Source organism: Canis lupus, chromosome 19 (assembly GCF_048164855.1).
Source record: "Canis lupus baileyi chromosome 19, mCanLup2.hap1, whole genome shotgun sequence".
NCBI lineage: Eukaryota > Metazoa > Chordata > Mammalia > Carnivora > Canidae > Canis > Canis lupus.
In genome coordinates, this window is record NC_132856.1 from 10,614,525 (window position 1) to 10,638,130 (window position 23,606).

Below are 23,606 nucleotides of genomic sequence, written 5' to 3' on the forward strand. Positions count from 1 at the left end.
GTGTTATCATCATCATCATTTCTGCCTCCCTGGCGAGTGTGAAACCGGCTGTTGTGCATTTCTGGTTGGGGATGGGTGGTGATAAAGGTGCAAGGCTGGTCTCCAGTGGGGCTTTCTTTACTCAGAATTCTGCAGAGGACTTGGCTGGACCAACATTCCCCAATCTAGGTCCTTTTTATGTTCCTCAGGCACTGCCTTGATTGGATCACTTTCCTCTGTTGCATTTTAACACCTGGGTCCTGGTGCCAAGGGCCTCCCCACTCTCACCCAGGTCTCTCACCTTTCCTCTGGGCTCCAGCTGGGCTCCTCTTCTTGACGCCTTCTGCATACCCCACATACTTCCCTGCTCTGCTCCTTTACCTCTGCAGCTCCCCTGCTTACAGCTGTCCTCTTTCTTTCTCTGCGTATGTGTGTTCTACTCATTTTTCAAACCCAGACCAAACTCCACCTTTTGAAAGCTGTTACCTCTGGGCTTTGAATTCTTATAGCAGTTTGAAAAAATATATCATGTTATCCTTGTGTCCGCAGCTGGTATGTAGTCACCCTAGAGCCAGATCTTGGTCAGTAACACTGCACTTAATGCCCAGAGGCTCTGAACCCAGTGTTTGGCCTCTGGCAGGTCACGTCACCTGTCAGTCTCCCCTGTGATCAACAGATCTGCCAGGTTGTAAATTGGATGAAGCAGGCAGAGATTGGGAAGATGGTACTGGCGCCCAGCACAGTTCCCTGAATCCAGCAGGTGTTCCACACACACTTGCCTCTACTGACCACGGGGCAGGGCAGCTGTACAGAAATGGTGCAGGTCTGGCCCTGGCAGACAGGAGATGGTCTCAGAGCTGGTGGTGGAGGGAGGGCCATCATCTCCCTAGCTGTCTCCTGTAGCCACCCATAGAGGAAGGAGCCTCAGAGTGCCAGCAGCACACCCCCCAAGTCATTTATTGACGGCACACTGAGTCTTCAATAGTTGCCCAGAAATCATTTAAATTTGAGCATTTGGGGCTGCTTGCTGTGGAGCCAGCACTGCAAGAGGCACAGCGGCCGGCTGTGAACATTTCAAGAGTTCATCTTTGAAGTGTCTTTTACATCCCCAGTGTTCCCAGGGCGCCTGCTGAAGCAGAGGAGGGAAAGATGTATGAATAAATGAATAAAAGTGGTTTTGCTCACCAGTTTCAAATCTGGGTAGGGAGACAAGAGTAAAGTACGTGACGTGGTGATTGAACAGCCGAAGACAGAGCGGCGTGTGTGCTGGATATGTGGGCTCCGAGGGGGGCACCACCCATGAGTCCTGTGAGTGCTATCCCGGGTTCTCCATCGTGTGCCCAGAACTTATGGCAGAGCTGGCACATAGTAGGTGATCCATACCTATTTACTGAGTGAAGACACGAGAGGGAGAGTGTGTTCCTACAAGAGAGATCGAGGGTTGAGGAAAGTGATGGCTCCAGGTGGGCTGCTATGATCAAGGATGAATTTTGGGGCAGCCCTGGTGGCGCAGCGGTTTAGTGCCGCCTGGCAGCCCAGGGTGTGATCCTGGAGACCCGGGATCGAGTCCCACATCGGGCTCCCTGCATGGGGCCTGCTTCTCCCTCTGCCTGTGTCTCTGCCTCTCTCTCTCTCTCTCTCTCGCTCTGTGTCTCTCATGAATAAATAAAAAAAAATCTTAAAAAAAAAAAAAAAGGATGAATTTTGAACATGGAGCCTTAGGAGGGGTAAGAATGAAAGAAAGCAGCAGAGGGGAAGAGAGGAGGAGGAAGAGGATTCTCAGCGCGGGCGGCAGCGTAGGATGGCAGCAGAACAAACTGATTACAGACCCATCTGGGTTCCATGTCTTGCTGCATCACCGACCAGCTCAGCCAGGTCAGTTAACATCTGGACCTCATTTTCTTTATTGTGAAACAAGGATAGTAACAACTGTGGCCACTCAGTGAGTGGTCTCACACTGTGTTAGATACTTCATATGTGTTATGAAGAAACTGAGAACGAAGTGCCCTGCTTAAGGCCTTTGCAGCAGTTTTCAGTTGCTGCGTAACAAACTATGTCAAATCCCAGTGACTTAAAACAGCACCTATTTTATTTGCTCATAATTTTGTAGGTTGGCAATTTGGGCTGAGTTCAGGTAGGACGACTGGCATGGCTACGGTTTCTCAGCCAATTAAAAAAAGAGCCCAAAGCGGTAAACACTGAGTGTGCCAGCACTTTTTGAGCCTCTGCTTGTGTCATACTTGCACATAGGCTATTGGCCAAAGCAAGTCACACAGCCAAGCCCACAAGCTGAGGCCTGGAGAAGTAAACATAAGCTCCTGATGGGAGTTACTTGCCAAGTCACAATGCAAAGGGGCATGCTTGCAGCCAGCCAGGGGAGCAGCCACCTAGCTGCTAAGGGCACAGTGGACCTCAAATCCCATGCTTAGTTTCTAGAGGTTTCTTTTGGGCACTTTCTAGTCACTGTGCCTGGTTACACAACTTCCTCTTGTCTCCTGGTCCTGGAGCCATGACCACTGATGACTGAGGATCAAATAGTGTTGAGAAAAGATCATCCAGTAAGCCTTACTTTTTTTCTTGTAATATTTTCTAGAAGAGGGACATGGTCAGAGGGTGCTACTGAGCACAGCAATGATAGAGATAAATGCTAAGGGCCATCCGTCACCCACTTTAGGGAAAAGGCTTGTCTCTGTCTGAGACCAGGGTGCAGAGGAGACTGCAGGGCTGGCCATTTTCATTTGTTCATTCATTCATTCACTCAAGAAGCCTTCCTCTGCCTGGTCTTCATCACCTTGAGGTGCTCTCCTTTCTAAAACATGCCAGCATGTGTGCAAGCACACGTGCATGTGTGAGTGCACATACACACCCCACCTCATCTCTTTTTTTCTAAACTCCCATCAGTTGGCCTGACAGAATATAGCCCTCAATCATCATATGCTGGCCTGGGAGGAAAAAACGGGCAGAAGTTGAGAATGTCAGCCAACATGCTAAATCCTTTCAGAAGAGACATAAACAAAACCAACAATGAAAAGCTCCCCCTGTGTTTCCATCATTGAGCTAAAAATATGTTCAGATTTTCAATGTAGTCCTAGATCAAGAAACGTATCTGTCATGTTTTGAAGTGACAAATGCTGCAGCGTCCCCCGTCTGGCCCTTTCTTTGTGCTCAGTCACTGTACTCCAGGCTTTCCCAGGCAGGACTGCCTGATTTCCAGGCCTGCCAGCTGCAGAAGGGGCCCCTGGGACTTGGCTCAGGGTGACGTGGAGGGCACCCAAGGAACGTCCACACCTAGCCACAGCTGGTGACAGGTAGACACTAGTTGGAGTAACAAATGGTCTCCCCACTTATTCAGGCTTTGATTTGATCTTGTGCTGGGCTCAGTGGTATGAAATCAACTCTGGGCCCCCAGGCAAATTTTTGTGAAGGCATCTCCTTTCTGATGTCCACACTCAGGGACAGAGAGAGCCTGAGATGAGGAGCCCAGCAACCTGAATTCTGGCTTCAGCTCCCTCCTGGGCTTACCCTGAGTCTTCCTGGATGATGCCTCTGTGTCTGTCATCATTCAAGTGTAACCACCATGGTTCCATCATGTCATTGGACCTTCTCTCCTTTTTTTAGTATTTTTCTTCAAATTGACTCAATTAAAAGAAAAATCTCCCTGTCCTAATGAATTAGTGGGAAAGCAGCCTTGTGTATTGGGAAGAGTCAGCCAGGCCTGGGTTCAAGGTCCTGTCCCTTGTCAAGCCCTCTGACTATGGAGATGTTACCAACTCATCTCTGGATTGTTCTGAGAGGAGTGAGTGGCAGAGGCATAGCACAATGCCTGGCAAACAGTACAACGTTATTTGGAGAAGTAGGTCTCCTGTTGCCTCAGTGCCCCTTACTCCATACAACCTCAGTTCCTGGTTTCTAATTCAGCGGTGCGTTCTCTCAGAGAGGTCTGATTATCAATAGGCATACATGTATGGATGTATCCTGCACATCCTTGTTTTTATGCAGGTGGTAATAACTGGACCACCAGTTCTTCATCTTGCTTTTGTAGTTATATTTTGGAGACTGGTTCATATCCTTAATAATTAGAGTCTCCCCTCTTATATGATGCTTATCATGTGCTGGGCACTGGACTAATCACTTTACCTCTTAATTCATTTCATCCTCACCATGACCCGTTGAGGTGGTTGAAAGTATTATCATCCCATTTTAGAGGTGACGGATCTGAGGCACAGACAGGTTAGGTAGCCAGCCAACGGTCACCAGCTCCTAGTCTACTCCCCAAAGTTATTTATATAAGTACATTCAACTATTTATATAAATATACATAAGTCCTTTATACATTTGTTTTGGAAGCATATTTTTTTTAAAAAAATATTTTATTTATTTATTCATGAGAGACACACAGAGAGAGGCAGAGACACAGGCAGAGGAAGAAGCAGGCTCCATGCAGGGAGCCTGATGTGGGACTCGATCCCGGGACTCCAGGATCACGCCCTGGGCTGAAGGCAGGCACTAAACTGCTGAGCCACCCAGTGGTCCCTGGAAGGCTATCTTACCTTACATTAGTGAATGAAAAACAACTTGGCATAAGCAGAAGGGTTCTAGAAGTTAAATGAAGGTAGGGGAGTGTTCATTCTTGCTGGTGCCTGCAAAGCAGCTGTAGAGGCATTAGATCCGTGAGCCCTGATCTGAGCTTTTCCTCCTGATATAATCAGAAGGATGCCAAGAGGAATGCCTGGGTGGCTGAGTGGTGGAGCATCTGCCTTCAGCTCAGGGCATGATCCCAGGGTCCTGAGATCGAGTCCCCGTAGGGAGCCTGCTTCTCCCTCTGCCTATATCTCTGCCTCTCTCTGTGTGTCTCTCATGAATAAATAAATAAAATCTTTCTTTTTTTTTTTTTTTTTAAAAGGATGCCAAGAGAACCGAAAGGTTTAATAACACATCTGTAACAGCTAAAAGGGTCATCCTGCTGACACAGATGGTTCCCATCTCACGCTTTGGGAAACACTGACCCAGTGCCTGCTAGCTGGGCTCCGGTCCTTGATTTTGCCCACCTGTAGGGCGAAAGGCATGAAGGCATGAAGGCACGAAATGAGAGGAACTCTGAGGCTCCTCTCCAGCTATTATCCTCATGTCACGTTACCCTCAGAGGGAGACGAGGGAATGTCTCTGACTCAGGGTGAGGCAAGGCAGGCTGCTGAACCATCACAGCCTGCTGGCCAGGGTGCGGCCCAGGTTTGTTTGGGGATGGATGTGGTCCTAAGAACAGGGGGATGAGGTTTCTCTCCAGAAAACCTCCTCACCTCTCCCTCCAAGACATTCGTTCACTTGCTCATCATATATTTACTAATTATCCCGTGTGCAGAGGATGGGATGTAGCTACATCGTGGGACAGGTGTCCTTGTGGGGGATATGGACACAGTGGGAGGAGTGGTGGGGAGATGAAGTCCACCTGAGCATCAAGAAGGCCACAGAGAAGAGGTGGCATTTGATTTGGATATGAAGGACAGAGGGAGGCTGCGGGGAGCAGCACTGTGGCAGCAGTGAAGCAGGAGGTTGGGACACAGGACGAGCAGCCCCCTGCTCAGGTGGTCAGTCTGTCTGTTGTGTGAGTTGGGCACTACAGTGGGCCCAGGACCAAGGTGGGCAATGGGGAGGCTAGCAGGGACTCCTGCAATAGTGAGGGATGGGAATCCACGCAAACTGGCTGGAGCAAAAGATGCCTGTATTGAATCTCAGAGGTTTGCACACTTGTTTGGCTGTCTCCCCAGCAGGCTGTGTATTCAATGAGGTACACATTCCCTGTCTTCCATGTAGTAGTTTTGCCAGCACCCGGTATCATGCATGGCATGCCACAAACTGCTCAGTAGAAACCTGCTTTGAGGTGTAGCTGTTTTCCCCACACCTTCAATAGTCTCACATGAGCAAAGGCAAGAGACTGCACCTCCTCCATTTTATCTTACTTCCTCCTTCCTTTCTCTGTCTCCCTCTCCTCCTCCTCTCCATCCATCCATCCATCCATCCATCCATCCATCCATCCATCCATTTGCTTTCCTCTGTGATGTCTTCATGATCAAGCAGGCTTCTCCCAGCGAGTGACAAAGATGACCCCTCAGTGCAAGCTCACTTTCTATCAGTTCAGTGCCTTCTGGTGGAAAATTAACATACCTTTCCCAACATTCCCAGCAAAGCCCCGGGGTTTTTCTGGTTGGCCTGGCTGTGATCATGGGCTCCCATCACTATGGTCAGGTAAACATAATGTTTACTGATTGGCCAGGCCTGTGTCTCATTCCTATGCCTGGGATTGGAGGGTGGTGTCCATTTCTCATGATCCACAGGGACTGAGAACACTGGAGGGGAATTTGGGGATTTCCTGAAACAAAATCAGGAAGCTGTTCCAGAAGGAGGAGGACTGGATGATCCTAGGCAGGGAAAAAACAACAAATGTCCACTGAGGGGGAAGTATCTGGGGGAGAATATGGAGGTGACTCCATTGGCTAGTACTCAAACACCTGGCATACTTCTGCCTGGAAGCTCTTCCTCAGACTTGTTTGACTCCTGTTCTTTTTGGGCTTGGTGCTCAGCTGCTCCCTTTTTCTGGAACATTCTACTCCCACTCCTGCCCTGTTCACCCAGGTAACAGCTACTCTTCCTTCAAGGTTTGGTTTATCTATTTTTATTTTTATTTTATTTTATTTATTTATTTGAAAGAGAGAGAGAGAGTGAGCGTGAGTGGGGGTCAGAGAGGCAGAGGGAGAAGCAGACTCCCTACTGAACAGGGAGCCTGATGCCAGGCTTGATCTCAGGACCCTGGGATCATGACCAGAGCTGAAGGTCAGATACTTAACTGACTGAGCCACCCAGGCACCGTCAAGGTTCAGTTTAGATGATACTTTCTCCAGAAAGCAATCCTTTAGCACCCTATGCTTCCCTCATCATAGCCCTTACTATACCATGTAATAATAGTTTGTAAACTTGTCCATGTCCCTGCTAGAGGGTGTTTTCTGTGTTGGTGGAGACCCTGTCTGTCTCCCTACCTCCAAATATGTTCACCAAGGTCAAAGGCAGTAGAACTGTATCTCCCCCATTTTTTCTCCTTCTCTTTCCTCTGTTCCTTCCATCCAGCCAGCCATTCATCTACTTGTTTACCCACTCACCCATCTGTCCATTCAACCATCTCCCTATCTATCCTTCCAACCATCCATCCATCCATCCATCCATCCATCCATCCATCCATCCACTCACACCCAGCCAGCTGTCCTTCATTCATTCATGCAAATATATACTGATACTTGCTGGGTACCAGTCTCTGCTTTAGTACAGGGAATATGCTCTTCAGCAAGGTCCTGGCCCTCTGGACATTGCACTTGACTTGCTGTGAGACAGTGAATAGACATGCAAAATGAGTAAATAAGATAGCAATTATAAGTTCTAAAGAGAACGTAGGCCACGCAGAGTGTGGGTGGTTATATTGAAATATGGAAACTCATTTTTCCTTCAAGGATGTTTTGGCATGCATTGGCCCAGGATTTCACCCATACAAAGCTCTTGCATGGCTAGAGATGGCCCTGCCTGCAGGGTAGAGGAAGTGTGCATGAACTCCATTGTTGAGAACCTACTGTCTAACAACTGGGTTCTTGTCTTGCCCTAGCATGTTCCTTTTTTTGATGCTGTCAACTTCTGTATTTCCTTTGGCTTCTTTTCCATTTAAATGAGGGTCTGAAGGAATATGCATATAATACTTCCTTATTTTCATGATCTGAGGATTTGGAAAGATGCAGAAAGCAAAGTGTATGCAGCCAAGAGCAACATGGTTACTATAGCAGCAACACTGTAGCTCAGAAGTCCTAGCTATGTGTCTTGCTCTGTGACTTTGTGCAATTCACTTGCCATTTCTGAGGCTCAGTTTTTTCAATAATGGGTTAATACACCAAGATTTCTGGAGAGCCTTTTGAGAATATGTGAAACTGATCTGTGTCCAAGAACAGTGGTCTCAACTTATATGTCCTTATAGGGTCCTTCTCAGCCTGTGCTAGACTTGTTCCAAGGGATTTCCCTGACAGAGTCTGGAGGGTTGGAATGTGAACATCCCATTAAGCCAGGTGGGTCCCTATAAGGGGTCCTTCAGGGGTGCCAACTTGAAGACTGGGTCTCAATACTTTGGCCTCAGTTGAACTCCTTCCTACATCCACCTCTGCATCCTTCCCAGCCTCAACCCTGCTGTCAGCCAGTTACCTTAGTCACAACTTACGGAGCACATTCCCATCCACCACTATTCTGGTCTCCAGCAGCTGGCAAAGAGAAGACAAGTCTCTGCCACTGTTACTCAGCAAGTTTGAGGGGAGGGTTGAGTCTCAAAACCAGGTCTCCTGAGTCCGTGTGGGATAGTGGATCATCCTTATTTTGTGGTTTCTACTTCTGTAAAGCAGGGATCATGTGGTGATTATGTGGTGTCTACCTCCTAGGGTTTTTGTGAGAAATAAAAGAGTTAATATATATATAGTGCTTAGAAAAAGGCTAGGCATGTAAGTGTTCAGTGAATATTAGCTGCTATTATCATTATTGTTATCATACTGCCTCCCAGGGTTGGGGTACAGATTAACTGAAATGCTCTTTGGGGGTAATAAAAAAAAGATGTTTGCAAATTCTCAAGTAATTGATAAGTTTAAATATTATTTAATACATCCTGGGCTGGCAATATTGAGCAGACTGTTCTAAGCTGTTGAGCTAAGGACCTTTCATGCTAAAGCCTGTGTTTCAGGTAATTAAACAAAGCAAACATCTGGAGGATTCTGGATATAGTTAGACTCATTTCTCACAGGCCCCCTTGGTGAACTCTTTTTGTGGCAGCTGTCTGACCTAAGTCACCCTAGGCAATCAAGTTCACTGTTATTCTTAGGATCTGGAATTACCAGTTGGATCCCTGAGAGTTGGGCCCCAGGGCCCTCTGGCCATGTTCTTCAAGCTTGGGACTTTTGCAACTCAGTTCAGAGAATGTAATGGGAAGTTTGGTTTGTTGCAGAATAAGAAGAGCACTGTGTGGTTTGAGTGAAAAACTAGGCAAAGGGAAATGCGGGAGGCTGAGAACACCCAGCTGGGATGCTGACCTTGAGTGAATAGATGGATGGATGCATGGATGATTGGACAGGAAGATCTAATTGCAAATAGAATGCTCTCTCTTCCTCTGAACCGCTCAACACAGATGATAGATTTGTGGTGAGATAAGCAGACCTCAGCAGCTGAAACAGAAAACGTGGCTTTAGTGGGAATCATTGAACCCAGAAAGGGATGAGTCCAGAAATGAACACCACCAGCATCATGGTAGAAAGGCAGAGAAACCAGTGGTGCCCATGAATGTGGAGGAAAAGAGAAAAGCTTTGAGAATGGAAAGGCAGGGGCCTGGGAGACAGACATCAGCCAGCATTCCCAAGTCAGCCACTTGGTGTTGCAGGAGCCCTGGCGTAAAGGTGGTGGAAAAATTGGCAATTGCTTTAGTTACCTGCAGTCGTTCCTTGTGGCCGCTAGATGTCGAGAACACATCAATCGGCACCCTTTTTGGTCCATTGAGTTCGGAGATAAGCTTAGTGGAACTGGAATAAGGAGTGGATGAAATCACTGAGAATGGCATCTCTAGAGGCTTTAGGGCAACTCAAAAAAGCAAACATGGGTGGAATGCAGGTAAGAGGTCTTTTCACCATGACCGATGAAGAAAAGTTTATTGCATTTTTAATTCATTTATTGTTTTGAAATTTGAGGAAGTTCTCAAGATGTAAGAGGAAGGGAGAAGGAACAGGGTATAGAATAAAATTTTGCATATTAGCTAATGTTCTTTAGAATTTATAAGCATTTTCCTGAAGTCAAGTGAGTAAATTCAAGGTTCTCAAACCCTCAGCCCAAATCAGGCAGCGGCGGAGGTGGTGGTGGTGGTGGTAGTGGCAGCTGATATCTACATGGCTCTTACTATGAGGCAGGTGTTGTTCTCAGCACTTTACCTGAATTGACTCATTTAGTTTTCACAGCAAATCTATGAGGTAGGTGCCATGGTTATCCCCATTTTACAGATGGAAATGGAGAGGTTCTATGACTTGCCCGAGGTCACACAGCTGGTAAGTGGTATCATCAAGATTCAGCCCAGACATTTGAATCAGAGTTCATACTCTACAGTACCTGCTTCCTCCATTAACTCCTGGCCTATGGCAAAGAGGACTTTCTGTGCAACAGAGCAATGCTGTGATTTAATGTAATAATTACAGAAGAATCCTTCATTGTAATAAACTCACTTCACAGGACTTCATATGAGAATGAATAAGGTTATAGTGCTGGCCAGAAATTTGTTCCAAGTTCCCGGACTTAAAGGGCCCCACTAGGTAGGAGCATATCCCATCCTCACATAGAAACCTCTACTCTATAGTTGCTATAGCTATCCAAACAACAGGAGAAGAGAACAAACAAGGTTCAGGAGTCATGGATTCCAGAAACTTCTTGTGTTTTATAGCACAGAAAAATGATCATAAGCTATTGCACAGGAAAGGTGTATGCCCGGTTGGGGACCAGGAGATAGAGCCCTGTTGGTGGGGACTGCCCTACTTGCTCCAAGGCTGCCCAAACTGTTCATACCTGCTGCAAAAATGGTATTGAATTATGGAAACAGTATGATATGGTAGAAAGAGCGATGGATTAAAAGTCAGACCAGATTTCTAATTTGGTCAAATGTACACTTCCTATGACCCTCCATTCCATTCCTAGGTATTTACCTGAGAGAAACGAAAACATATGTCCATACAAAGAATTATACCTGGCCTTTTTTAGCAGCTTTATTCATAATAGACCAAAACTGTGAACAACCCAAGTAACTATTAGCATACGAATAAATAGAAAAATACTGATACAGATCTCCAGTGGAATACTACTCAGCAGTAAAAAAGAACTGATAAAACATGAGAGAATCTCAGATAAATCATGCTGAGCGAAAGAGGGCAGACCCCAAAGAATTTATATGCCTTGGTTCCATGTACATAAAGTTCTAGAACACACGAAACTCAACTACAGCGACAGAAAGCAAATCAGTGATTGTCTGGGGCTGGGAGATGGCATAGGGATCTATTGCAGCGGGGTGTGAGGGCCCTTTGTGGTGTAGTGGAATTGTTCTGTAGCTTGATTGTGGTGTTGGCCCCACGGATGCAAAGTTTGGAGATTACACTGATAATGTTGTGCCATCATAGATAAGCCATTTTGCTCTTCTGGGCCCCAGTTTCCCTATTTGTAAAATTTGGATTAGATGACATCTAGGATTTCTTCTGTCTCAAAAACTCCCTTGTTATAACAATATTGGACTTTTGCTATGGAAGTGGAAGAGCCAAGTGTGGTTTGCTTTGTGGGAATTCATTGTATAGCCAAGGATGAGTTTATTTCAGAAAGCACAGAATAGCAATTAGTATATCCAGTAATACTCCTTCTGGGGACAGAGCCATTTGCAGGCCAGTAAGGAAACAGCTGAGAAAATGATTTGCACGTTCCCAGGGCAGTTCCATGAGTACCTGAGGAGGGGCTTTCCCATTGACTTTGGGGAGAGGGGGTGAGGGACAAGAGTCATGGCTGCTGGCAGGGCAAGAGGGGGCAGCTGAGGGAGGGCCAAGTATGTCTTATCCCCTCTGAGACGCCCCAAATGTGCGGGGGCTTTTAAATTTCCTCCTTACTAGTCCATTCCTGGCATTCAGTAAGGATGTCATGATGTTGCTAAAGATGATAATGGCAGTGAAGCCTCTACTGAGGATGATCATCATTTCCAGTCCCCAGAGTTGGTGCTAAAGTAAAGAACCACAGGGAGCTTGGAGTGTGTGGAAGGAAGAGGATAGGGTGTGGCTTCCTGGCACACAGAACCTGAATGGGGCTGGGAGCCCAGGGGGCCGCGTGCTGGGCTGTGCAGGCTGCTGATTTCCTGCCCCTGTGCATCCCCAGGTCATGAAAACCTACCACATGTACCATGCTGAGAGTATCAGTGCAGAAAGCAAACTGAAGGAGGCCGAGAAGCAGGAGGAGAAGCAGTTCAACAAATCAGGAGACCTCAGCATGAACCTGCTCCGGCACGAGGACCGGCCCCAGCGCCGCAGCTCTGTGAAGAAGATTGAGAAGATGAAGGAGAAGGTGAGTGAGGGCCTAGGAGAAACTGAGGGGCATGCTCCCTCTGGACAGCCTCAACTTTCCCGTTCTGCACCCTGAGGGGTAAGGGATAGAAGCATGGTGCCAGCATGCACTGTCTTGGAGGTCAGTGTCATGAAGGAGGCAGGGCTGTCCATGCCTCACTGGCATTTATTAGGCCTGGCCTTGTGCCAGGATCAACAGGCAGGGAAAGCGCTCAGCTGACAAGAGAGCTGAACTGTGACAAGACTCAACGCCCAGCCAGCATATTCTCAAATGGACAGGAATTACCAGGCAATTTGTGGGGGTGGGGCTTGCTCAGGAGGGTCATATTGGTGGCCGGAGGCTGGTTGGGGCTGAGCATGTCCCAATAAGAGGGAACAGCACTGGGCTACCAATGAGCACCTGGGAACCCGATAAAGAACCCATTCCAAAATGCCACTGGCAAGCCAAAAATGGGAGATTTAGAATCACTGTGTATTATTGGTGCTGGGGAAGTGCTTTAGTAGGGCACAGAGGGATGAGTGCTAGTTTTGGAATCAGACAATCTGGGTTTTTAAAATGCCACATTTACAGTACTTCTCTGAGCGTCAGCTTTAAAATCTGACAGCGATGGCAAATGACTCCTCTCTCAAGCCAACTGTGATCAGTTGGTAGTAACTGCCCAAAACTCTGTTGAAGATTGTGAAGCCTCCTCCAGGCATTAGTTAAAAACAGTGCTGCAATCAATTGATGATGCCTGCGATGGCCAGGGAATTTAGAGGGGCGGTGTACATGCTTTTGTTATCTTAGACTAGATTACTTCTCAGGTTTCTTTCTTTGTAAAAGCTATTATTTTCTTTTGAATTCTCTGCATTTATTCATTCCATGCAATCGCTAAACATTTCCTGAGCTCTTTCCCTGTGCCAAACATCACACCACGTATTTATTTGGGCTTCTATGAGTCTCATTCTATGATTACATGATCCTGCAGCTTAAAAATGTTAGGAGATTGAGTGGAAACAGAATTCACCAGGGCCTGGATGAGCTGAAAAAGTAACCATAGGCAAATAAAATAAGGTTCCAGGATAATTTCCAAAGGCAAAGAAAAGCATGCTTCCAATAGACAAGGGCCCAATTAAAAAAAATGGGTAAAGAATTTGAATAGACATTTCTCTGAAGAACTTACATGAGTGGCCAGTGAGCACATGAAAAGATGACTCAGCATCATTAGACATTAAGAAAATACAAATCCAAACCCCAGTGAGATACCGCCTCATAACCACTAGGATGGCTAAAATAAAAAAGGCAGACAATCACAAGTGTTAATGAGGTTGCAGAAGAATTGGAACCCTTATATGTTGCTGGAGGGAACATAAATGGTTCACCCACTTTGGAGAACAATCTGTGAGCTGCTCAAAATGTTGAACAAAAAGTTATCATATGACTCAATAATTCTACTCATATGTGTCCACCAAGAGAAATGAAAACATACATCCATACAGAAACCTGCACATGAATGTCCCTAGCAGCATTATTCATAATAGCCAAAAGGTAGAAACAAACCAAATGTCCATCAACTGGTGAATGGATGAATAAAATGTAATCTAATGATGTGATGGAATATTATTCAGCCATGAAAAGGAGTAGGGTAATGATATATACTCCAACACGATGTACCTTGAAAACAGTGTGCTAAGTAAAAGAAACCAGTCACAATATTGTGTGATTCTAATTATAGGAAATGTCCAGAATAGACAAATCCATAGAGACAGACAGTAGATTATTTATTGCCAGGAGCTGGGGCAGAGGAGAAGGAGAGTGATTGCTAATGGGCATAGGGTTTCTTATTGGGTTGCCAAAAATATTCTAACTTTAGATGGTGGTGATCATTGTACAACTCTGTGAATATACTATAAAAAAATAAATAAAAATAAGACAGGTAGGCAGGGAATTACAAAACTACAACATGGGGGATAAATAGAGGGGAAGAGATACCACCAGCCAGAAGTCTGGAGAGTTAAGTTCAGAGTGATATGCTAATTAGTCTTTTGGCTTTTGGACAAGCCACTTTGTTTTTTAAGTAATCTCCATACCCAACGTGGGGCTCGAACTCGTGACCCTGACATTAAGACTCACATACTCTACTAACTGAGCCAGACAGGTGCCCCCAAGTCATTTCTTCTTGGTTTTCATTTTCTCATCTGTAAAATGGGTGAATTAAACTAAGATACCTTTAATATCTTTTCTAGGTATAAAATTTTATGAATCCATGAAGGGCTGAAAGTGGTCTGAGGGTCATAGTAGCCCCTGAAAATGGGTGAGGAGTATCAGTTTTGCGTGCTTCAGGCCCAGTGATGAATAGGGTAGATCAAGTCCCTGACTTCATAGAATTTACTTTCTAGTGGTGGACACCAAAAACCAGAGAGTAAACAAAGAGGTAAAAAATATAATTTCAGGTGGTAAAAAATGCTTATGAAGAAAAAAATAGAGCAACCAAGATGTCCTTCAGTACATGAATGGACAAGTAAACTGTGGTGCATCCAGACAATGGAATGTTATTCAGTGCTATAAAGAAATGAGCCAGCAAGCCCTGAGAAGACATGGAGGAGCCTTAGATGCATATCACTAAGTGAAAGAAGCCAATCTGAAAAGGCCATATACTTTACGATTCCAACTATATGACATTCTGGAAAAAGGCGAAACTACGGAGACAGGAAAAAGATCAGTGGTTGCCAGGGGTTAGGTGGCAGGGAGGGATGCATAGATAGCACAGAGTATGTGTAAGGGAGGAAAACTACCCTGTTTGATATTATAATGATGGATATATATCATTATACGTTTGCCTAAACCCATAGAGTATAAAATACCAAGAGTGAGCTCTAGTGTCAACTCTGGACTCTGGGTGACTATGATGTGTCCCTGTAGGTTTATCAATTGTAACAGATGTACAGTGTGGTGGGGGATGTTGATAACAGGGGAGGCTCTGCATGTGTGGGGGCATATGGGAAATCTCTGTACTTTCCTTTTAAATTTGCTATGAACCTAAAACTGCTCTAAAAACATAATATTTAAAAAAGTGATTTAAAATGAGAATAATCACTAAAAACTAAGCAAAGACTAAATAGATGAAAAACATAGAGCAGGGCAAGGGAATGCAGGGGGAGGGGCACTGCAGATGCTGAAGACTCATTTCCAGATGAGGTTGTCATCAGAGGACGCTCTGACCACATGACCTTGGATAAGGACCTGAAGGACATGAAGAAGCAGGCCACCTAGGGACTTGCGAGGATGGCTCGCCAGGCAGAGGGAATGAGTCTGAAGGCCTAGAGGCAGGAGTGAACTTGGCCTCTTAAGGGAAGGACAGAGGCAGTTGGGCAATGAAGAGGGTGCGAGAGAGGGACGAGGGGCAGGTCAGTGCCTCAGCTCTCACCTCTGCTCTGTTCTTCTTCCAGAGGCAGGCTAAGTATTCTGAGAACAAGCTGAAATGCACAAAGGCCCGAAATGACTACTTGCTGAATCTGGCGGCCACCAATGCAGCTATCAGCAAATACTACATCCACGATGTCTCTGACCTAATCGACGTGAGCACCTGGGCAGTCTGGGACCGAACAGGGCCCCACACCCATGCTGGCCCTTGTCTGTAGCTGATGAGCATGTCCCTTGAGCCCTGATGGAGGGAAAGGGCAAAGGGCATTTGGGGCCTGGGAGATGGTTTCTCTGTCCACAGGTGGGAGTGGGCCTCTGGCAGCCCCTATATGGCTGGGTCAGGTAGGCATATATTCAACCTGCACCAGCCTCCTCTACACCAGGCCCTTTGCTGAGTTTGCGGGCACAGAGGTGATGGTACACAGTTCATGCCCTGGGTAGTCTCCTAGGGCGGTACAGATGTTTATATCTTTAGGGGATATTCTTGTGGGAAGAATGTGGCAGTTTTAGCAAAAGGACTGACTCCCAAGTACCAGCTGTGTGGGTCACGCCGGAGGGACTGGAGGTCTGGGCTTGGAGAAAGAACATCATGAGTGGCATCATCACGGAGAGCGTCTGTCTCATTTGTGTTGGAGCTGGGACTGCTTCCTGTGTCCCGCCCATCCCACGCAGACGGGGATCTGGCCTGCAGATGCTCAGGAAAGGTTCCCTACTGATGGATGGATCCTTTTCCTCTGGCTCTGTTGTGTCCCGTCAGGGAGTCACAGGGTCACCGCTTTCCCATGGCTGCAGAAGGCACCCATTGCCACCATCCCCAGGAGAGGGAGCTAGCTGCCAGCCCTGCCTGTGCCTTCCCACACCTGAGGCCAGACCCCTCCTCTTGCTCACAACTTTTCACTCTTTCCAGTCCTCTCCTTTCTTCATTTACCACATTTTTATTGAGCACCTACTAGTCGTAGGTCTTGAGGTCCAGGAGTGGACACGAGCCTATGGGTCTGCCCTTCTGTAGCTGACCGTGCATAACCCTGAAACATGAATAGGCAACTGCAAAGCCAAGTGGCAGGTGTCCCAGTGAGGGAGGTGGAAGGAGATGTGGACCCCCAGAGGAGGGACATGTGACATAAACTCTGAGTGGGGGAGCATTAAGGAAGACTTCCTGGAGGAAGTGACCTCAAAACTGAAACCTGAAGGAAGAATATTTAGGCAGTAGGCCAGGCAGAGGGAATACATGTGTGAAGAAGGCCTAGAGATGAGAAAGAATGGGATGAATTTGGGGAGCTAAGAGAAATTCTGCTACTGCTCAAATCACAATCCCCAGGTCCCTCTGCGGGCATTGGGGGTGATTTGTGCAGTAAGATTCCCAAGTGCACAAGGGCCTCCAGGATGAAAGAGTTGGCTGTGGAATGGGAGATAATCTTAAGTCACCGTGATGGGAAGGGGAATGCCAGCCCCCCACCTCCAGTGATAGCCCGTATCCTCACCCTTCTGTTGTGTTCCTCTCTCCAAGTGCTGTGATTTGGGCTTTCATGCCAGCCTGGCCCGCACCTTCCGGACCTACCTCTCAGCCGAGTACAACCTGGAGACCTCTCGCCACGAGGGGTTGGATGTCATCGAGAATGCGGTGGACAACCTGGATTCCCGAAGTGACAAGCATACTGTCATGGACATGTGCAACCAGGTCTTCTGTCCTCCGCTTAAGTTTGAGTTCCAGCCCCACATGGGGGATGAGGTAGGTTTCTCCCCGGAGCCCAGGCTTGAGGCTGTTTACACTTGTTCCCTCCACATGCTCCTGGGACATCAGTGGGAGGGGGAAGGTCAGGCCCCGTTCCATGTGCAGGACATTTATCTGAGAGGCCTGGGGTCAAGTTCTTGGTCCAGGGGATGCCCAGCTGAGGGTTTTACCACTAATATCCTAACTTTGCTGGCTGAAGTCTCCCGCCTGCCAAACGGCAGGACCTTAGCTCTCCTTCACATCCTTCCCAGTTCTGTGTAGATCCCAAGGGAGTCCCACATGGCCACGCAAGCATCTCCCACTCTTCCCTCGGGTGACCTCAGGTTATGGGAAACTGGGATTAATCCACACTGGCTGGCAGGCTGGCCGGGACACTGTCCTCTGGCACAGGAACCATGCTCCCTTCAATGCTTGTGCTGCTCAGCTCCTTACCATGCTCTGGAATAAATAAGTACGTGGGGGGTGGCACTTGTTACTGGCCACAGAGCAGTTATTGGTTACTCCATTTGTACAAAGTCCCTTATGCGAAAAGCTCCTTGAACTTTTTCCTTTACATCCTTCCCTACTTTCTTCATTTGCAAAAGAGGGCTTCCCCACAGCTTCTGGCCTATCCCTCAGCCGTTGCATCCTGCCCTTTGGCCCATCATCTGGACCTGAAAATTCTGGGCTCCCAGTTACCACTGGTGACTGCCTAATTAGTGGGAAATAACTAGGAAATCATGGAGCCCTACTGTCCCTTAGGATCTTACCTGACTCACGCAGGGCAGCCCAGCCCATGGGGTAGTAGCAGAGCCCTGGGTGGAGTAGGTGTCAGGAGAATAGTATTTCCTTCTCCCCTTCCCCCGTGCACCCCATGAGAGTGCTCCTGCCTCCCTGAGGCACCTCCTGCCCGGGAATTGGAGCCCTCCAGTGATTGTTTCCATTCACTGTTCCTTTCATTGGCTTCTGTTAGGCAGTTGCTTTCTTACCACAAACCCCTGCCTTGAAATTAACTAGTCTCACTTAATGAGCTCACCTGAAAGCTCTTAGTAAACCCTCAAGGGCTGCACAAATCTAGACCATGACTGAGAGGCCACATCTTGCCTTTGGCATAGAAAGACCCCCAGTTCCCATCTGGTGTTGCCGGGTGCAAGCCTGTTTCCCCGACTGCTGATAGGGACATTAGTGATGGCCCCTGGTCCCGGCTTGCACAGGTGATGAGAGCACTGGGCAACCACAGGCACTGGCTGTCCTTTTGCAGGTGTGCCAGGTCAGTGCACAGCAACCTGTCCAGACGGAATTGCTCATGCGGTACCACCAGCTGCAGTCCAGACTGGCCACTCTCAAGATAGAGAATGAGGAGGTGAGTGGGTCCCTCTGCCCCACAACAAATTTCCTTATGAAGGCCCCGCTGGTGCTGGAACTCTGGCTGTGGAACACTTAAGAAATTAGTGTTCATCTGTAAAATGGAATATTACATGACTGGGGGTGCCTGGGTGGCTCAGTGGGTTAAGCATCTGACTGCTGCTTTCAGCTCAGGTCATGATCTCATGGGTCGTGAGGTGGGACCCTGCATTGGGCCCCATGCTGGGCGTGAAGCCTGCTGAAGATGCTCTTTCTCCCTCTTAATCTGCCCCTCCCCCACTCTCACCCTCTCTGCCTCTTTCTCTAAAGTAAATAATTTTTTGTTAAAGATGGATTATTACATGACCATTAAAACTGGGCACACCAAGAATCTTCAGTGGCTTGGGTGGGGGATGCTCATAAGATGTTAAAGAAAAACAAACGAGAAATAGAACTCTGTTCAGTATTCTCTTAAGTATGGTAAACTAGAGCAGAGTTCTATTTCACAGTGTGTATCTGTGTTTATTCACGAGAAAAAAGCCTGGAAGGAAATACTTTGAAATGTTAATTGTGGTTATAGCTGGGTAGAGGAATTACAGGTGATTTGTTTTCTTCTTATGCTTTTCTCTATTATCTGCATTAAGTTTATGTTACTTTTTATCATCAAAGAGAGTTATAGGTATTTTAAAATACACAGTGAAATAACCCAGGGCACACTGAATGTGTCATGGATTCTGAGCTCCGAGGAACTACCTACCGCCTTTACGCCTCCCATAAAGCGGTGACAGGATCACCACTGGGAGTATGCAAATGGAAGCACCAACTGTGGTGGTTTTATTTTGATGTGGACTGAGGAAGCCAAATGGGAAACATCCTATTCCAGCCTGGATACCTCCATGCGGGGAAGAGGTCAATCAACCGAAGGCTCCTGGACAAAGGACACCAGGATGTGGGGAATGTTACCTAAAATCTTGGGCAGGTTTATCTGAGGTTTAACTGAGGAGTGCAGTCATAGCTGGAGATGGGGAGTCATGGTCCCCATCTTCATATCTCAAGAGCACTGTCCTGGGCAGAGAGGGCTGGTTTGCTCTGTGTCTCCACAAAGGACAGAACTAGGAGAGACATAAGACAGATTGTCACTCAGGATAATAATGAATCAAAGCTGTCCCTGGGGGGAGATTATACAGAAATGAATTATGTATTTATTTTGCACACCTGAGGAGAGAGAGGAGCTGAAAAAAGTGTTTGTGTCCTACATCTTCCCCCGAAGCTTCTTCAGTTGTTTACATCAAACAGTCTATGTGCAACAATGTTGATGGGGTCTAAATTGGAAATTAGGGCCCCAGAGAGAATGAGGCAAATGTTCCTCTGTATGGGCCGTTTATAGCTATGGAAATGCTTAAATTTTTTTTTAAAGAATGAATTATTTAAAAAAAATTTTTTATTTATTCACGAGAGACACATGGAGAGAGGCAGAAACATAGGCAGAAGGAGAAGCAGGCTCCTCACAGGGAGCCCGATGCAGGACTTGACCCCGGACCCTGGGATCACGCCCTGAGCCAAAGGCAGACACTCAACCACTGAGCCACCCAGGCATCCTGGAAATGCTTAATTTTGAACCTGAACTTCTGTTAGGCTGTCTTAGAAAAAAACTGTTCATTTATACATTCAACAAATATTCATTCAACCAATATTTATTCAAGTATTTATTTATTCAAGCACCTATTATGCTGTAAATACTGTGCTAGATGCAGAGTAAAATGAGTGAACAAGACACCCTAGTACCTCCTCTCATGGAGATTATGTTCTAGTGAGGAAAAATAGATAAGACATGAAAGCAAAGCAACTAACAAATGAATGAGTATGCAAAATATCAAATGATGATGTGCTCTAAGGAAGAGTAGTCAGAGGCCTCTGATGTCACCAGGAGGTGATATTTGAGTTGAGATCTGAGTAACAAGAAAGACTTCAAGTGACAATAATTTAACAACAAATATAGAGGCAATTTCTCCCCTGTTTTTTTTTAATATTTTATTTATTTATTCATGAAAGACACAGGTAGAGAGAGAGTCAGAGACACAGGCAGAGCGAGAAGCAGGCTCCATGCAGGGAGCCCGACGTGGGACTCAATCCCGGGACCCCGGGGTCACGCCCTGGGCCGAAGGCAGCGCTAAACCGCTGAGCCACCCAGGCTGCCCTCTCCCCTGTTTTTGGAGTGATCCTCCATCACAGTATAGGGCACAAGTCAGTGAAGGGATGTTGTGAGGTCAGGGCTCCTGCACTCTGCCTATGTAGCCTTCCCTGGGTCCCACTTGACTTCAGGAGAGAAGTTGGAGTCCTGGAGGACTGGTTCAGCATATGTCTTCCTCAAGTTCTCTTTTCTCAGTCAGCCTTTCGATAAGTCAGGAGCAGATGGCCAGAAAGTCTGTCCACTGAGGATGGCCCCTCATCCTACCAAGATTTTGTCCCCTCTTCCCTCTGGATGAGCATTGAGAGCTATTTCTAATGTTATCCTTCTTCAAGAGACCTGCCTCCCACTGAAGGGGCTAGTTTGGGGCTATATGATCACGAAAAGAGAAACAAACCTAGAAACCCAGGTTCCTTGTTTGTCACAACATTCTCCAAGGTTCTCTTCAGCAGAAGCAATTCAATAAAATGACTTTATATTGGGCAACACGGATTCTCACCCCAGCCAGCTCACTGGCCTCACTTCCCACATTAGTGTAATGAGAATGATCATCATTATCCTGCCCACCTTTCAGAGGCTTTACATAGAAGAAATAAAGTGGGGGAAAAGGACTTGAGGTGTCAGAGGTGTTCTGAGGCTGAAGGGTTTTTATTGACATGCTGTTTCTCCAGGTTAGAAAAACCCTGGATGCCACCATGCAGACCTTACAGGACATGCTGACTGTGGAGGACTTCGATGTCTCTGACGCCTTCCAACACAGTCGATCTACAGAGTCTGTGAAGTCAGCTGCCTCTGAGACCTATATGAGCAAAATCAACATCGCCAAAAGGAGAGCCAACCAGCAGGAAACAGAAATGTTTTATTTTACAGTAAGTGACCTCTTGAACCCAGAACCCACTGCTGACCTGCTGGCAGTGACTTTTGGGGAGCAGCCCAAGCTAGTGGAAGCCAGCAAAACCATGTGAGTCAATTAGAGCTAAAATTTTCCCGACATGCTTCTCAAATTAGGTAAATTGCCTGGCTTGGCTTTGTAAAATGCAAAAAAATGAATGACCAGTGGGGAGCATCAGCATTGATTCTGGATTGATGGTTATTGCAACTAACATAGGAAAAAAACCAGAGAGTTGTGTTCAGTAACATGTGAAGAAAATGGTGAATGGAACCTATGGGCAAGCCCTTAGGTAACAGCCATAAAGTTAAGTGTATGGTTGTCGTGTTGAGGTGTTTTAATTTGGGGTGTGGGCTTTGGAAACCATGTCCTGGGTAGTCTATGCAAATTACTGGTGAGTTGTAAGCCCTTCATGGAAAATCCCAGATCACTTCCTTTCTATTCAGTTGGTGCGGGGAAGAACAAGAATAAAGGGCATTGGGGCTTTAGTTCAACATGGGTTTAGTATACATAGAATTTGGGAGTTGTAAGGGACCTCAGATCTGATGCTTGATCTCATTCAGTCATATCCCTCCCAAGAAGTCATCCAGTCTCTGCTTGAATAGCCCCAGGATGAAAAGTTCCCTCCATCTCCAAATAGCCCTTTTGTTTTGGCCTGTGACTGGCTGTAGATATTATAATGTTTTCCCTCCTCTCTATTATCTTCAAAAATCTGTTTCACTAGGATCTCTGGTCATTGATCTTGATCCTGTTCTCTGAGGCAACCCAGAGAGATTAATGCCACAAAACAGTCTTTGGCTTGCTGGTAGGGAACTGGGTTTTGATGTCTCCAGGCTAAATATACCTGATTTTGTAAATCCTGCCTCATAAGCTTTCATTTTGAGTGGCCTCAGCATCCTAGGCTCTTTCCCGAACATATTCCTCTTGTTGATGCCTGTTCTAAAGTCAACAGCAGTCTAACCAGCACAGAATAGAACTAAACTTCCAACTCCTTCCTCCCTAATGCTTTTCATATGTCCTGAGATCATATTCTTTTTGATTTGTTTTTATTTTTATTTTAAAAATTTTAATTCCAGTATAGTTAACATACAGCATTATATTCGTTTCAGGTGTACAAGATAGTGATTCAACAATTCTATACATTACTCAGTGCTCATCATGCTAAGTGGACTCTTAATCCCCTTTATCTGTTTCATTCATTCCCCCATGCTGCCTCCCCTCTGGTAACCATCTGTTTGTACTCAAGAGTCTAGCTTTTGGGTTGTCTCTTTTCTTTGTTCCTTTGTTTTGTTTCTTAAATTCCACATATGAATGAAATCGTACGGTACTTGTCTTTCTCTGACTGATTTATTTCACTTAGCATTATACCCTTTAGATCTATCCATGCTGTTGCAAATGGCAAGATTTCATTCTTTTTTATGGCTGAGTAATATTCCACTGTGTTTGTGCGCGCATGTGCAGGTGTGTGCGTGTATACATACCACGCCTTCTTTATCCATCCATCTATCAGTGGGCATTGGGCTGCTTCCATAATTTGGCTGTTGTAAATAATGCTGCAATAAAATAGGAGTGTATATGTCTTTTCAAATTAGTGTTTTTGTTTTTTTTTTTTTTTTTTGGCTAAATAATCAGTAGTGGAATTACTGGATCATGTGGTAATGCTATTTTTAATTTTTTTGAGTCACTGTCTACCACAGTGACTGCATTGGTTTGCATTCCCACCAAGAGTGCAAGAGGGTTTTTCTCCACATCTTTGCCAACACTAGTTGTTTCTTATGTTTTTTATTCTAACTGTTCTGTGAGGTATGAGGTAATATCTCATTGTGATTTTGATTTGCATTTCCCTGAAGATGAGTGATGGTGAGCATCTTTTCATGTGTCTGTTGGCCATCTGGATGCATTCTTTGGAGAAATGACTGCTCATGTCTTCTGCTTGTTTTTTAAATGGATTATTA

The 23,606-nt window shown here is 46.2% G+C and overlaps 1 protein-coding gene across 6 annotated transcripts in view; it reads left to right on the top strand.

Annotated features, from left to right (window-relative positions):
- Positions 1-23,606, top strand: part of SRGAP3 (SLIT-ROBO Rho GTPase activating protein 3) — a 252,785-nt gene that overhangs the window by 164,313 nt on the left and 64,866 nt on the right. For all 6 annotated transcript variants that reach the window (XR_012011608.1, XM_072785280.1, XM_072785281.1 and 3 more), the window contains exons 5-9: positions 11,932-12,117; positions 15,546-15,674; positions 17,027-17,248; positions 18,492-18,593; positions 21,434-21,631. Coding sequence is in view for 5 of the 6 variants with exons in the window: in XM_072785280.1 (XP_072641381.1) it covers positions 11,932-12,117; positions 15,546-15,674; positions 17,027-17,248; positions 18,492-18,593; positions 21,434-21,631 (837 nt within the window). In the remaining variant the exon portion in view is untranslated. The remainder of the gene's footprint in view (positions 1-11,931; positions 12,118-15,545; positions 15,675-17,026; positions 17,249-18,491; positions 18,594-21,433; positions 21,632-23,606) is intronic.